Consider the following 16,970-nt stretch of genomic DNA (forward strand, 5'->3'; position numbering starts at 1 on the left):
TTTGCGGGAAAGTTTGTCATTTTTTCCAGGAAAATGAATCACGTTGTGAAATTTATAAAACAATGAATGTTTGGAGCAATGTTTGTAGGCCCGTTTGGCATTGAAGACGATTTGCTCACAGCAGACCTACCCCTCCATAGATAATTAAAGGAGGAGTTTGGAGTTCGTTTGTTTTAAACAAATTTGAGCATGGTGTGTCAGAGTTGGGATCGTTGTATAGATTTGAGGCATAAAAAAGGAGCCGCGGCTGAGTTGTCGTGTGATGGGAGCGCATGCCCAATATAATCTCTCCAGCTTGGTCCAAACATAATTATTTTTGGCCCCTCCAATAAATTTGGCGAGTGTACCCATCCACCTCTCTCTCTCTCTCATAAATCAAATTTAGATGGCAAATGGAGTAAATGCAAACTGGGGATTTTCTTTTATAAGGTTTTCCTGCTTTTTCACCAGAATTCTTTACCCCAAGGATAGTTGGTACATCTATCATTATTTTGCCACCGACTTCTGAGCAGTCCTAAAAGAAAGATAAGAGAAAAAAAAAAAAACTGAGAGAATGTAATTTTCTTACATTTTTAGATTATTGCTGGCTTCGCCACAAGCCCCTCTGCTCTAGTTTGTGCATATATATATAGAGAACTTACGAATGGCATTTGGTCGACAATTGTAAAGGGTTTTAAGAGCTGCTCTCCTAAAAGCCATAATGCCTTTTGAAACCATGTAATAACATAAGCTGTGATATGCCTTTTCGGGTTGGCACTTTCGACATTACTACTACTTTTCTTCTATATTTTTTTACCCTAAGAGAATTGGAAATGGAAAGATTAAACTTTGGGCCTAGGTAGATTAGGACGGTGAGAGTTTGATATTAGGAGCTTAAATTAGAACATCAATAAACAAACAAGGTATATTATTTTACTTTTTCATTTGTCCAAAGGCCCACACACCCTACGAGCATAGCACGTAATGGTCCGTCCAACTTTTTTCAATACTTTAAAAAGACCAAAGCCATTTGGGAAAGCAGATCTCTCCTATACCACACAAAGCAGCCCACTAACCCATAGCATACTTCTGGGTCCAGCTTCTTGCAGTTGTCTCGTACTTGCTCCGGTCAGTCTTGTACATATGGGCAATTTCCGGCACCAGAGGGTCATCCGGATTTGGGTCCGTCAGGAGTGAACAGATAGACAGCAACACCTGAGCATTAAAAATAAAAAATAAAAAATAAAAATCAATAAACAATCTCTCAAGCTAAAACACGAGCATTATCGAAGGACAGCAAAAATGGAATCATCAGTCATTTTCTCTTTACAAACTTCAGGTCCAACTGGAAGAAACTCCTGTGTTTATGTAATCAGGTCGTTAAAAAATTCAGGTGTAAGGTAATTTCAGTGCAAAATGGAACAGTATTTGAGTAGAGCATAAAAACAACTACAGAGCTTATCTTTCTAAAAAAGTTTCTAAAACAATCAAAGGTATTAGATGTTGGATTGGGAGTGATATTTTTCTAAAAAAATTTTTTTTTTTTTAATTGAAAAATGGCCACATATCTCTCTTTCATACATTCAAGACAATGGAGGAAACCGAATATATTATTTCTGTCTTCTTTGGCATCCAAGGAACACTCCGTCTTAGAATGGGCCCTCAGAAAGAATGGTGACTCATCATCAAAATTGATGCTACGAAATCATCTTCAAAATATTAGACCGTTAATTTTCAATCTCTCTCTATCAGCTTTCAAAATGGGTGACAATTTTTTTTTTTTTTTTTGGTTTGGCTCAATATATAAGGGAAGATTCATATTAAGACAAGACAGTACATTTAAATGAACCTCGAGTTATATCTGAAAGATGGAATGCATCATTAGCTATGGTAAGGCCTGTTTAGACTAAAACAATAACCTTGGATATGGTGAGGGCAGGACTCCACTGTTCCTTCAAAATATCAAGACAAATGCTCCCATTGCTATTGATATTGGGGTGAAAGACCTTCGTCCTGAAAGCAACCTGCACAAACCAAACCATCCAACTAACAGTTACAATTCTGTGCATATGAAGTATATGTACATAAACTTCGTATGAAGCATCTGCATGAGGCTTGAGCTGCTGTTAACTAACCAACCAAATCTCTAATCCGTAACTAACAGCTAACAGTTACAATTCTGATAGATGTTCCCTTTTTTTCCATCCCTTCACCACAAACTGAGAAAGGGAGGAAAAGAATTGTAGGCTTTTACAATAATAACTAACAATTGATAGATGAGAAGTTGAAGGTAGCATGCACTACGATTTGCAAACCCAATCATGTAGAATTACATTTACTTCTATGTAGTTAAGTTAGGGACCCCGGTCTAGTCTCTAAACACTTGGTTCACCAATCCAATAGTAGCCTTGAAATGACCGAGTCTAGGTTCTTCTCTTGCTTGGTCCACGTCCAAAGATGGTCAATGTGACCAATATGCCATTGTGAGGTTAAGTGTTTCGGCTAGTAAGAGAGTGGGATGATGGGGATGGATGATGGAAGTGTATGGTTAGAAAGGTGGCAATGATGCACGGCAATGGTGTGGGTTTAGGGTTTCCCGAAATGGATAGTGAGGTTGGCGGCTAGGGTTTGTTAAAAGTGGATATGAGTGTGGCGGCAAGGGTTGGCCCAATATGGTAAATAGATGTGGCGGCTAGGGTTTGTCCAAAATGGGAAAAGGATGGGGCGGCTAGGGTTAGCCCAATAAGGTAAGTAGGTGTGGCGATAGGATTTGTCCAAAATGGGATAGTGCCGAAATTAGGAAAGTTTCCTAATTGTTTGGGATGTAAATGGAAGGTATCATGGGCGGCTAGGATTGGTCCTAAATGGAAATGAGTGGGGCGGCTAGGGTTACCAAAGTGGGATAGTGAGAGTGGCGGCTAGGGTTGCCGAAATGGGATAGGGCTGAAATTAGGAAAGTTTCCTAATTGTTTGGGATGTAAATGAAAGCACCATAAATGTTAGGGACCCCGGTCTAGTCCCTAAACACTTGGTTCGCCAATCCAATAGTAGCCTTGAAGTGACCGAGTCTAAGTCCTTCTCTTGCTTGGTCCACGTCCAAAGATGGTCAAGATGACCAATGTGCCAATATGGGGTTGCGTATTTCGGCTAGTAAGAATGTGAGATATTGGGATTGGATGATGGAAGTGTAGGGTAGGATGATGGGATGATGCACGGCAATGATGTGGCTTAGGGTTTCCCGAAATGGGTAAGGAGGTTGGCGGCTAGGGTTTGTCCAAAATGGTAAGGGAGTGTGGCGGCTAGGGTTTACCCAATATGGGAATGAGTGTGGCGGCTAGGGTTTGTCCTAAGTGGACAAGGAGTGTGGCGGCTAGGGTTTCCAAAGTAGGATAGTGCAGAAATTAGGAAAGTTTCCTAATTGATTGAGCTGGAAATGGAAAGTGTTGTGGACGGTTTAGGCAACTCCCAACATGGCAATTGATGGCCGAATGAGACTTGTCTTACCAAATATCAATATTCGGCTAGGGCAACACAAGAGTTAATGCAACTTATGGAAAGTTGAATAACACCTTAGTTGGCCGAAAATGAAGATCAAATGGATTGAATAGCCGAATATAATGAAGAACACCAAGAACAATTCTAAGACACTCAAGAACACAAGTAAGAACTCTTATGTCTTGAATAAAATAAAAGAAAGAACACTAAGATAATCCAAACTTGATTCACAAGTTGCACAAGTATTGAATAACCTCATATATTGATAAACCAACTTGGATTCATGGATTGCACCAAGTTGCATGAACAAGAAATTCGAACTACACTTATTCAAAGAATTGCAAAGTGTAATCCTCTTATTGGGATCAACGAATGTCACCCAACAAGCCCAAGTGCTAAGGCACCAAAATTGACCTCTCAAACAATAATGCTCTCTCTAAGAGTTTTGCCAAAAGATGGGAATGAAATTACTAAGGGTCCTATTTAGAGATTACAACTTGGAAACCCCCAAATGGTCCCTTTAAAGTAAATAGCAATTAATTAAAGGATTAAATAAATAAAACAATAAAATAGAGCCATGGACTAAACCATGGTGTGACATGCACGGGCCCATGGTGGGCTAAGTGGTTGCATGTTGGTTGGTTGGTTGGTCCATGGCTAAGTGTTGGTTCGGCATGGCCCAAGTGGTTGGCTTGGGCGTTGGCTGCATGGCACGAGCTGGAGCCGTGCGCTGGATGGCACGCCATGGGGCGTGCCACTAGCCTCGCTGGTGCGCTGCAGGGTGGGCGTGGGCGTGCTGGCATGCGGCAAGGGCCCATGGTCAAGCTGATGTGCGGCAGGGGAAGCCAAGGCCATGCGGGTGTGCGGCATGGTCAGTCTGGGCGTGCGCGCGCGCGCGGGGGCTGGCTTGCCTGTGCGGCGCATGGATGCCCGCAGGGCCATGCGGCCCACTGATGTGCGCACTGGCTTGCGCACTGCAAAGTGCCTGGGTGTGCGGGCGCCTGGTGCTGCTCGCATGTGCGCGCGGGCTTGTGCTGCGCGCATGTGCGCGCTGGCCTGTGCTTCGCGCCTGTGCTGCGCGCCTGTGTGCGCTGGCTTGTGCTGCGCGTGCTGCCGTGCGCCTGCTAGCCTCGCTAGCCCGCATGCTGGGCACCCCGTGGGTGCTATCGCGCGGGCCAAGGCATGCATGCATGCTGGGCGCCCCGTGCGTGTCACCCCACGAGCCAAGGCATGGTTGTGGGCTAGCCAAGGTGCATGTCCCCACCATGACTAGGGCGTGTGTTGCTCCTCTAGAGGCAACTCGACGTGGGGGTCTAACAATCCCCCTCTCTTTAAGTATATCCTTGCCCTCAAGGATAAATTGAGGAAACCTTGTCCTTATGTCATCATAGTCCTCCCAAGTAGCCTCTTCCTTTGGGGCTTTACCCCACTTTATCAAAACTTGCCACACACTTTTTCTCATGGTCCCTCTTGGAACCACCCTATAATTGAGAGCTTCCTTTGGTTGTAAAAGCATTCGCCCTTCATCATCAAATTTAGGTAGCTCATCCATAATGAGACTAGGGTCCCAAATCCTCTTCTTTAGCACGGTTACATGGAACACCGGGTGAAGTTTGGAACTTGGAGGAAGTTCCAATTTATAAGCCACCTCACCCAACCTTCAAGCACCTTGAAAGGTCCATAGTACTTCTTGGCCAACTTCAAATGAAGCTTTTTCCTCAATGTTCTTTGGCCAAAGGGTTGAAGCTTCAAATACACATAGTCCCCTACTTCAAAGGAAACCATTCTTCTACCCTCATCATAATATTTCTTCATTCTTTGTTGAGCCTTGACAAGCTCCTTCTTCACCTTCCTTAGGATCTCATCCCTAGTTATCAACTCATTCTCAACTTCTTCATTCTTAGCCGTGCCCCTTTCATAATTCACCAAAATAGGTGGTGCTCTCCCATAAACAACCTCAAATGGACTTATTTGTATGGAGGCATGAAAAGAGGTGTTATACCAATATTTAGCCCAAGACAAGTACTCACCCCACTTTTTCTGTTCTTCATGGCAAAAACACCTTAAGTATTGCTCAAGTATTCTATTAACAATCTCCGTTTGCCCATCGGTTTGTGGGTGGTAAGATGAACTCGCTTTCAACTTGCTACCTTGAAGCTCAAATAATTCCTTCCAAAATGAACTCATGAAGACTCTGTCTCTATCCGTGACAATACTCTTGGGGAACCCATGGAGCTTCACCACATGATCAATAAAAGTCTTGGCCACACTCTTGGCTGAATATGGGTGGGTAAGAGAAATAAAATGGCTATACTTGCTTAGCCTATCAACCACCATAAAAATCACCTCAAACCCGCCACTAATAGGTAGCCTTTCAATGAAGTCCATACTCAAATCCTCCCAAATTAAATTAGGAATAGGCAAGGGTTGCAACAAACCGGATGGTGGTCTTGTCTCATACTTAGACTTTTGGCACACATCACATTCCGCCACAAGTTTCTTCACGGCTTTCTTTAACCCTTCCCAATAGAAAAAATGCTTGACTCTTACATAAGTTCTCAACCACCCGGAGTGACCTCCCTCTTTACTATTGTGGAAGTGATCAAGAATCTCCCTTCTCAAATTCAGCACATTAGGGACATACACATAGTTCTTGTAGTAGATTAGGCCCTCTTTCAACTTGAAGCCGATTACCCCATCACCTTGAGCTTCTAAAAGCTCTACAATCTCAATGGCTCTCGCATCAAGCTTGGTTGCCTCACGGATCCTATCCCATATCCTCCATTCGGCCCCACTCAAGGCCATCAAGCTATCATCATTCTCTTCATGTACTTGCCACAATGTTGAGCTTCCCTCTTTTCTACTAAGTGCATCCGCAACTTTGTTCTCTTTTCCGGATTGATACACAATGTCATACTCAAATCCCAACAACTTGACAAGAAACTTTTGTTGTTCTGGAGTTACTATTTTTTATTGCAACAAGTGTCTCAAGGCTTGTTGATCCGAGACTATAGTGAACTTCCTTCCCAACAAATATGGCCTCCACACCTTCACGGCATGAACAACCGCAAGCATCTCTCATGCATAAGTACTCCAAGCTTTCTTCATAGGTCCAAGGACTTTGGAAATAAAAGCTATTGGCCTTTTTTTCTTGGACCAAAACAGCCCCACTTGCATCGGTGTATACTTCAAAGATCTTCTCAAAATTCGGTAAGGCCAATACGGGAGTAGTGGTCATGGCTCTTTTCAATTCCTCAAAAGCCTTTCTTGCCCCTTGGGTCCATGCAAAATTATCCTTCTTCAACAAGGAAGTGAGTGGCTTAGCAATAAGCCCATAGTTCTTCACAAACCACCTATAGTAGCCAGTTAGTCCCAAGAAACCTCTCAAGGCCGAAACATCATTGGGCAATGGTCAATCAACCATGGCTTCTATCTTCCTTTGATCCACCTTGACTCCTTCACCTGAAATGAAATGCCCCAAGTACTCAAGCTGTTTTTCCATGAAAGCACATTTAGATGCTTTGATGAAAAAGTGATGCTCCTCAAAAATCTTCATCACCACCTTCAAATGTGACTTGTGGTCTTCAATGTTCTTGGAGTACACCAAGATATCGTCAAAGAAAACCAAAACAAACTTTCTCAATAAGGGGCTTGAAAATGGTGTTCATGGCGGCTTGGAATGTGGAATGTGCATTACACAATCCAAACGGTATCACAAGGTATTCATAGTGTCCATTATGAATTCTAAAAGCCGTCTTGTACACATCTCTTTCTTTCATATGGATTTGGTGGTAACCCGCCCTTAAGTCAAGTTTAGAAAAGATGCTAACCCCATGCAACTCATCCAACATCTCATCAACGGTAGGTATAAGGAACCTATCCTTGATGGTGGCTTCATTCAAAGCCCTATAATCTGTGCAAAATCTCCAAGTACCATCCTTCTTTCTCACCAATAGGACCGGCGAAGAAAAAGGACTATTGCTAGGCCTTATCAAGCCTCCTTTCAACATTTCTTCCACTTGCCTCTCTATCTCCTCCTTTTGAAAATAAGCGTGCCGGTATGGAGGAACATTCACCGGTTTGCCCTCATTTTCCAAGGCAATGGAATGATCAAAAACTCTAGAAGGTGGCAAGGTAGTTGGCACCTCTAGAACTCCCTTGTGGTCCCTCAAGACTTCTTGGACCTCCACGGGCAGCAAGGACAAGTCATCCCTCTTGCTCCCGTCTTCACTTTTCTCAACCTCCAAAAGTGCCTCTTGCTTTGCTAGAATAATGGCAAAGCAACTAGCTCCACCTTTACACAATTTTTCAAACATCATAGCCTCACAAGACCTCACCTCCTTGGAGGTCAAAGCTGTCCATAACTTCTTTTTGGACCCAATCCGAAACTCCATAGTCATCTTCTCATAATCATTAACAACTTTGCCAATGCCTTTGAGCCACGCATTGCCCAAGACGACATCAAGTCCCACTAGTGACAAAACATGCAAGTCTGCCACAATTCTTACTCCTTGGACATTCATTTTAACTTCTTTCACAAGGCCCTCACACCTTAACTTGTCCCCATTAGCCACTTTAACATCAAAAGGCTCAATGGTGCTCGATTTCAACCCAACCTTGGTGACAATGTTGGAGTTGATGAAGTTATGTGTTGAGCCACTATCCAACAAAAAAAGTGACTTCAATTTTCCCAATCCATGCCATGACCCTCATGGAAGTGGGTCTTTGTACTCCGGACATAGCATTGAGTGACAATTCGGCATCTTCTTCCTCCCCACTAGGTTCGGCCTCCTCTTGTTTGGATTCCTCATGTGAAGACTCTTCATTCTCTTCTTCTTCAATCAACACATAGGCCTTACCCGATTTACATGAATGTTCCTTGCTCCATTTATCTCCACATTTGAAGCAAAGGCCTTTCTTGATTCTTTCTTGAACTTCCTCTCTAGAAAGTTTCTTAACCTCATAGGGCTTTGGTTTAGAAACCTCCATCTCCACCTTAGTTTTCCAAGGTGCTTTGGTTTGTAAAGTTTTTGAGGCTTTACTCCCCACATCCTTGGAAAATCTCCTCTCCATGGTACCACTCTCTTCAAGGATTTTGGCCATCCTCATTACTTTTTGGATTCTAGTGAGTTGCTTCAATTTGATCTCCTTGGCTAACCAAGGCTTCAAAACTCTTAGAGAGAGCATTATTGTTTGAGAGGTCAATTTCGGTGCCTTAGCACTTAGGCTTGTTGGGTGACATTCGTTGATCCCAAGAAGAGGATTACACTATGCAATTCTTTGAATAAGTGTAGTTCGAATTTCTTGTTCATGCAACTTGGTGCAATCCATGAATCCAAGTTGGTTTATCAATATATGAGGTTATTCAATACTTGTGCAACTCGTGAATCAAGTTTGGATTATCTTAGTGTTCTTTCTTTTATTTTATTCAAGACATAAGAGTTCTTTCTTGTGTTCTTGAGTGTCTTAGAATTGTTCTTGGTGTTCTTCATTATATTCGGCTATTCAATCCATTTGATCTTCATTTTCGGCCAACTAAGGTGTTATTCAACTTTCCATAAGTTGCATTAACTCTTGTGTTGCCCTAGCCGAATATTGATATTTGGTAAGACAAGTCCCATTCGGCCATCAATTGCCATATTGGGAGTTGCCTAAACCGTCCACAACACTTTCCATTTTCAGCTCAATCAATTAGGAAACTTTCCTAATTTCTGCACTATCCTACTTTGGAAACCCTAGCCGCCACACTCCTTGTTCACTTAGGACAAACCCTAGCCGCCACACTCATTCCCATATTGGGTAAACCCTAACCGCCACACTCCCTTACCATTTTGGACAAACCCTAGCCGCCAACCTCCTTACCCATTTCGGGAAACCCTAAACCACATCATTGCCGTGCATCATCCCATCATCCTACCTTACACTTCCATCATCCAATCCCAATATCCCACATTCTTACTAGCCGAAATACACAACCCCATATTGGCACATTGGTCATCTTGACCATCTTTGGACGTGGACCAAGCAAGAGAAGGACTTAGACTCGGTCACTTCAAGGCTACTATTGGATTGGCGAACCAAGTGTTTAGGGACTAGACCGGGGTCCCTAACATTTATAAGTTGGAATGGACACTTCTTTGGTCAACAGCACAGCGGTGAATGTCGAAAGGCAATTCCATTGTACGTAATGTGGTATCTTTGAAGAGATAGGAATGTGCTCACATAAAAGGGTGTCAACCACCAGTAGTGAGTAAGAAGCTTTGTTCTTGGGGTCTTTTTTTGATTGGATGACGGCTTCTAGCTCACTCTTTTTTGAACTTGTTGAGGTTCTTGAAGATTTTTTAGTTGTATGCATGTTAATTTTTTTTTCCTTATTTACATCCTACATATTGGAATATGACCACAGCATATGGCTCAGAAAGAGATTCTTGTTTTATGTGGCACATCCTAATTAGGTAACAAAACAGCACATTTCTGGCATTTATCTGTCGTGCTTTTCTTTTATTTTCTTTTTCCTTGATGAGTCGTTGACACTGAAGTTCATTCTCTTTCCTTGACCCAAAGTACTTTTCTTTTAAAAAATAATAAGGATGAGAATTTCTCACTTCATGTGTATGATTTACTTGTGATTGAATCAAATGAACAAATACTACCAACGGGAAAAGTAAAGTATTTTTAATTAACATCTACTTTATCACTGATAGACCTACATGGAAAATCCTCTTTATGCTATAAACAGGCATGAATAATAAATCTAATCTAATATGAATAACAAAAAGCCTTGTGTGAATTCTGATGTCACACAGTTTTTTTAAGTAAGTCTGATGGCAAGGAGTTTTACTCTATATCCCTTCTCCACAATGCAGTTCTAAAATCTCAATTATGAAATTAAAAATATTTAAGCTTATTTAGCAGAAGAAACTGCAAACTGATTGAGCAGAAATCTTAACTGACAAAAATTTTAGTATTCTTAATATTAAAATTTGAATATATATATATGAGTTCAAAAATTTTAAATGAATTGCTAAGGCACCAATTTCTTTCTACAATGTCTGGAAGATTGTTGGAAATACATGATAGATTCTCCCCAAACTTCATGTTAAAGCATCTGCTGGTGTAAGACTGCGAGTGCAACCCCAAGCAAGAGATTTGGGACAAATCTCATGATATTTTCATTGCATCAATAAGCCTAATTGATAAAAAAGGCAAAGATTGCATTTAATAACTGTTTGTAAGCCCAAATACCCTAGTCTATTGGGCATCACATATGTACAGACCCGACAAGCTAGTACATGTATAAGCTTACAAAGATTTTCTACCTTGTGACACTTGCTGCAATACGTAAAGGCTTTGAATACTAATACTAATGATCCCAACATAAAAATGACCATATGTGCATACCTGCTATCTATATGAAAATTGATATCAGAGAGGATATATTGTTTGTGCCTTTTTAACAAATGCAGCAAAGCAGCTAATTGATATAAAAATTAAAAACAATTACATACCTTGGGTGGTTTAAATGGGTAGTCTGGAGGAAAATGAATAGTGACTAGGAAAACTCCACCCGCATATGGACTCTCATTAGGACCCAAAATTGTTGCTTGCCAATGAAACATGTCTTCAGCAACTGGGCCTGAGGATTTAGATGCCAAACAAACAAAGACAATAACAGTGAATAAAATAATACACAGGTAAACTTGAATAAATGTATCTGAAGATTGAAAATAATGTGCGGGAAAAAACACCGGACTGCAAAAGAAGTAAAAAAGGCTAGAATATACCAAGGCATATATAAATGATAAGAAACATAAAACTGACTAATTACCAAGAAGAAAAGGATGCACTCATATAGAATTCTTACGCACATAGTGAACGACCTACTTTCTACGGCCTACTTTCTAATAATACCAATCCAACCCATTTCATGAATCAAATGTGACCAATTGACCAACCAAAATAATGCTATTAGATTTAATATACACTTATTAGATCTTATATGTGCCTTGTGTCAGAATTGAGAAATAGATGTAGAAATAGAAACAACTTCCAAAACAAAGGGGACTAAATGGGAATAAGAGGAATCCAATGAAGAAGATCCTTCTTGTTCTCTTTTCCAGAAGAAGAGGAGGATCGAGACAAAATTGATGAAACAGAAGAGATCCGAACGAATAGAAACAGAAGAATGAAAAAAAAAAAAAGAAGACTTCACATGAGGAAATGCCATGCTACCCATCAGTTTCAATAATTCCAATTCAATATCCTTATATTATGCTATAAAACAGATTATTGAAATTTGAACATTTCATTGATTCTACAAAACTCCATTAAAAATCTCTACTTCAATTATATCATAGTACAGCAATATACTTTGGCTTATATGAACAATCAATATCTGTTATGATCTCTAAACTTGGGGGTAACATTAGTTTGCAACCACTGGAAGCCATATACTAGCAACAAAAACACAGACAGCATGAATGCATCAGAATTAGCAATTTTTTGTTTTTTTATTTTTTGTTGGGTAGGGGCAAAACAGATGAAACAGAGCTCAATGAACACCAACTAGTATAAATCTTTCCCAGTCCAACAATGTGTTAGAATTCTTAGAATAACAGACAATGTCTAGGATGCTCCTTGTTATCTTATTTGCATTTATGGCAATGTAGGTTTTATATTAAAGGTCCATTAGATGTAGAGAGCTTCACTGATAGAAAACACATGGTTTCTTTAACAAATTTATAAGTTAGATACCCGTGCTGGATTATGTCCAACCTCTATTAAAAAAGACCTATATTTACTCTAACAGTAATGAATTAATTTAATTGGCTCAAAAGAAACAAATGTATGCTTTCCTCACAGATATCTCACCCCCATACCATCTTATTTCTTCACTAGGACGACTTAGGGCTTGATTGGACACTTGGAATATCTCAAAATTCTGTGAATAGTAGTGAAATCGTATGTGAATAGTAGTGAAATGGTTTGAATTAAGATGTTTTATTGGGTTTTGGGAAAGGGGAGAAAATTTTGAATAAAAATATTATAAAGTTAAAAAAACTGTTTGAATACAATTTTTTAATGTAATTTAATTTATTTTTGTTTTGAAGGTTGAAAATTTTGGATTGATTTTTGTGTTTTTTTTTTTAAGTTTGTAAAATTGGTAATGATTAGGTAATGATTAGATGAAAAAGTTGAAAATTTGAAATTGAAAAATGTTTTGCATCTAAGAGATGTTTCGGAAGGAAATTGTGAGAAGTTTTGAGAATCCATTCAAAGCTTATGATTGCACCAAACGAAGTTTTATAATTAAGATAAAGGTACTACAAGGGAGTCATAATGGTCAAGAAAGCCATGAAGAACATATATGCAGGCATTTGGTAGAGCGTGAGGACAAAACAGATTAGTATGGTTAAATGCAAAAAAAAAAAAAAATGGGATTAGGCTTTATTCACTTGAATACTAATTAGAGAGTATGGTATCCATGGGACACCACTCTTTCTTCTCTCATATTTTACTTTCAGTTGCAATATGAAAAGACATTAAAGCCTGCTCGTATCATGAATAGCTAAATGCACTCTCCTAATAAACATCATAAAATATCTTTATGGCCATTCTTGCTGAATAACAAGCGGTAAGAGCTTTGATCATGGTGGTATGTTCTCTCCAGATCTAAGGTTCGAACCTTGGGTGCAAACAATTTCTTGGGCCTATCGGACTGGGGAATTTCCCCTTGAATTAAAGGAGGTGCACTTGTGGGAAACTCCTCATCGAGAGGCTGTGCACCCCCGAAATTAGAAGAGATTCTGATCAGGTGCCAAAAAGAAAAACAAGTTATGCAGTTTATACAGCCAAGACAATGACAAAGAAAACCATAAAAAAGAAAGAGAAGTAGTACAGGTACAGGAAAGTACAGGAAAAGCTCAACCGATCATTATATGTTTGGGGCATGGGATGAGACACAAAATTCTCATCTAATCTCATCTCGTCATTACAATTTTCCAAAACTGTCACATAAAATATAATAAACAATTCAATTTTTTCAAATCTCAATTCAATTTTTTTTCAAATCCCAAAACAATAATAATATTTTAAACTTTCATTTAAAACCAAAAATTTTCATCTCACTCCCCAAACCTTCAAAGTTGGCATTAAAAATATCAGCATCCACCGACAAAATTCACAAAAAAAAAAGTCATTCACACAAACATCAAACTTATTAAAAGATCGTATCTCTATCGCCAACCCTACGGGCCTACAGCATCAGAAACAAAGCTCATCTTGAGTCTCCAAAACCAAATAATAAATCGGCCTCTCAAATTTACAGGAAGCTCACAACTCAAGCAGATGAAAAATCATGAGAATTTATCAAATACATAAAGAGAGAAGAAATGAAAAAAAAATGTATATATAAAATAAAAAATGCGGATCGAAGTTGAAGAAGGTAGTACCAGCACTGCAAGACGTAGGAGGATCCTTCTGGAGATCCTTGAGCTCCTTCAAGATTCGCTTCGACGCCATCACCTACGAATTTCCAAAACCTAGATCCTCTCAGCTAAACCGTACAAATACGCAATCATATTGCGTGTTATAAAGCCATGTACAGAGAGAGAGAGAGAGAGAGAGGGAGAGAGTAGCATACGTGAGATTCCTCCGGCCTGATTGCTATTAGGTTCTGAAAATGGGAGAGAAAAGCCTTCCGGTGCGTTGGGAATTTGGACTTGGAGTTTCATATATTATGCTAATCGAAGGGGTAAGCTTAGCTAAATTAAAAAAGGACGACTGGGCTGTCAAAATCTTCGTTAGAATGTCGTCACAATTTAATAATAATAAAAATAAAAACAATAATAAAATGAAGAGAGAAAAATTACGAAAGTTAAATATTTTAATTATAAAAAAATTTTATAAAAATAAATTTATATATTTTAATGTGATAAATCAGATTATAAAATTATTTTTATTACAAAATAAATTTAATGTATTAGTTTTAATTTGTAACTTTATTTATATAAGTTTTTTTATAGTATAGCACTAGAAATAGAACAAAAATTAAGACACAAGAATAACGTAATATTTTTTTTTTCCTTCCCTGAAAAGCAAGCATATTTATATTAATTAAGTAAATGGAATCGTTGGGTTGGCTCGGTTGGGAGTAGGGAACGTTGGTGTTAAAATGGAATTAAATAATGATTAATGTTATTATATCATCTCATTTTATTTTTTTATTTTGACTGCTCGTATATTTAATTTTTTTTACTTATTGATTAAGTAAATGATTATTATTATATTTATATATATTTTATTTTTTTTAAAATATTAAAAAAAAATAAGAAATAAGATTTGAAATAGTGGGCACGCTCAAATGTCAAAGCTGGCAGAACACTAGCACTACTCTTAAAAAGTAGAGCAATGTTACGTATAGTCATGAAATGTGTAAATGTCGTACAGTCGCTTTGAAAAAGAATAGGATCTACTATTAAAAAATTAATTCATTTTTATGTGAGTCTCATATTTATTCATTTTTTTCAAAACGACTATACGGCACTTGCACACTCATCACTATAAGTATTATTTCTCTAAAAAGTATTGGTTCCACCCTTTTTTTTTTTTTCTTTCTTTCTTGAATAAATTGGACGGATCTACTTAAATTGGTGATTTTGATAGGAACTGTAGTCCTAAAGCCGCAAGTTGTAGTAAATTAAACGACGTTGCACTTTTCTCTTTTGAATTGGTTAAAGGAGATTCTCAATTTCTCTTTTCTAAAATGAGAGAAGATTGAAAGTCAAAGACCATCGCATATTTTCAAACAAACCCCTTATATAATATAATGTTACAACTTAAATTGCCATTATGAGGTAACCTTCGAATGGATTCGGTTTTCTAACCGTCAATCTATGTCGGATCCTCCGTTACTGCCTTCAACTCACCCTTTGTCATTTTTGAGGTCTAAAATACGCATATGTTGACTGTTGAGAAAATCAATACAGTAGAAGAAATAAAAGTGAAAATAAAAGAGTACATACATGCACTCAATAATACCAAGAATTTAACGTGGTTCGGCAACTGCCTACATCTATAGAAATGAACTTCACTAATAAATAATGGAACACAAAAAAATATTACAGAGAAAGAAGATCGCACTTCACTCAACTCAACTCTCTTCTTTTATCTCAGAACTCTCTCGACTCTCTCTCTTTTCTTTTCTTCTTGGGTGTATCTGAAACTCTCGCATGGTACTTCAATTTATAGGCGCCTCAACGTATGAATGCATTTAATTTGCATTCAATAGGTAACTGCAAATGCAGTTACCCGCTGAAGGTTGAGCAGCAAGCAGTCATTGTTGACTGCTTGCTTGGGCAGGGACTTCAACAATTCTCCCCCTCCATGCCCATTTACTTAGATGCTATCCATTCCAAATATGTCTATGCATAACTCAAGCTTCTCACTTGTAACCACATTCATCAATATATCCGCTGGATTCTCTTTCGTATGGATCTTCACAAACTTCAACAATTATTGTTCCATCGCTTCGTGTATCCAATGATAGCGGATGTCAATATGCTTGGTTCGTGAATGGTATATTGAATTCTTGCTCAAGTTTAGACCACTTTGACTATCACAATGTATCTTATAATCCTCTTTCTTCAGCTTATTGCTTTGACCTTGCTCCCTTAAAAATTTGCGGCAGTGTTTCCTCATGTGGCCTTCTTTGCCACAATGGTAACACTTCATGTTACTCGTCTGCTGGTTCCTGCTACTGCTGGACCTTCCACGTGGCTGAGACTTCCCTCTGTTTCTGCCTCCACTTCTCCCTCTATCATTACCTTTAGGCCTTTCTCTACTTTCGGTGAGAAGCACATAAGATTGATTCATGCTTGTCTCCTTTCGTCTGGCCTCCTCATTAAACAGGGCATCCTTAACTATCATCATAGTAAGTTTGCCATCTGGAGTAGAGTTACTTAGGGAGACCACCAGCGTCTCCCAACTATCTGGTAACGAACTGAGAAGTAGCATGGCTTGTTCTTCATCGCTAAGATTCAATTTGACGGACCCAAGCTGGTTAACTAGGTTTTGAAACTCGCTAATGTGCTCGGCAACAGAGGTGTCGTTCTTCAACTTCAAGTTAACAAGCCGTCTCATCAAGAGGGCCTTGTTTCGAGCAGTCTTAGGTTGATACATATCCTCTAACTTTTTCCAGAGGTTATATGCATCTGTCTCCTGGGCCACGTGGTGAAAGACACTATCGTCAATCCATTGCCTAATCTGACCGATAGTCTTCTTGTGCATCTTTTTCCACACTTGATCTGTAACTTCATCTGGCTTCTTCCCTTCATCTTCCAAGGGATTAGACAAATCTTTAAAGTTCAAGAGATCCTTCATCCGAGGTCTCCAAAGACTGTAGTTTGAGGCAGTCAATTTTATCATAGCACCTGATGCTGAATCATCCATGGATTTAAACTAATTCTAAATAAAAAATACAATTACAGGATCTTTGA

General features: G+C 39.1%; 1 protein-coding gene across 1 annotated transcript; it reads right to left on the reverse strand.

Moving 5' to 3' along the window:
• Positions 1-852: 852 nt before the first annotated feature.
• Positions 853-14,243, reverse strand: LOC108980558 (ubiquitin-conjugating enzyme E2 10-like). The gene is made up of 5 exons (XM_018951510.2): positions 14,117-14,243; positions 13,926-13,998; positions 10,983-11,110; positions 1,899-2,003; positions 853-1,194 (listed from the first exon to the last, which is right to left on the reverse strand). The coding sequence occupies exons 2-5, from the start codon at positions 13,993-13,995 to the stop codon at positions 1,051-1,053; spliced, it is 447 nt and encodes a 148-aa protein (XP_018807055.1). The 5' UTR covers positions 13,996-13,998; positions 14,117-14,243; the 3' UTR covers positions 853-1,050.
• Positions 14,244-16,970: the final 2,727 nt, after the last annotated feature.

The sequence above is a fragment of the Juglans regia genome, chromosome 2, assembly GCF_001411555.2.
Source record: "Juglans regia cultivar Chandler chromosome 2, Walnut 2.0, whole genome shotgun sequence".
NCBI lineage: Eukaryota > Viridiplantae > Streptophyta > Magnoliopsida > Fagales > Juglandaceae > Juglans > Juglans regia.

Bases quoted from the DNA above. Each gene is read 5' to 3' on its own strand.
- LOC108980558 (XM_018951510.2), bottom strand. From the start codon at position 13,995: ATGGCGTCGAAGCGAATCTTGAAGGAGCTCAAGGATCTCCAGAAGGAT. The intron at 11,111-13,925 runs GTACTACCTTCT...CTAAATCCTCAG, and splicing joins TCCTACGTCTTGCAGTGCTG to GCCCAGTTGCTGAAGACATG. The intron at 2,004-10,982 runs GTATGTAATTGT...TGGTTTGTGCAG, and splicing joins ACCCATTTAAACCACCCAAG to GTTGCTTTCAGGACGAAGGT.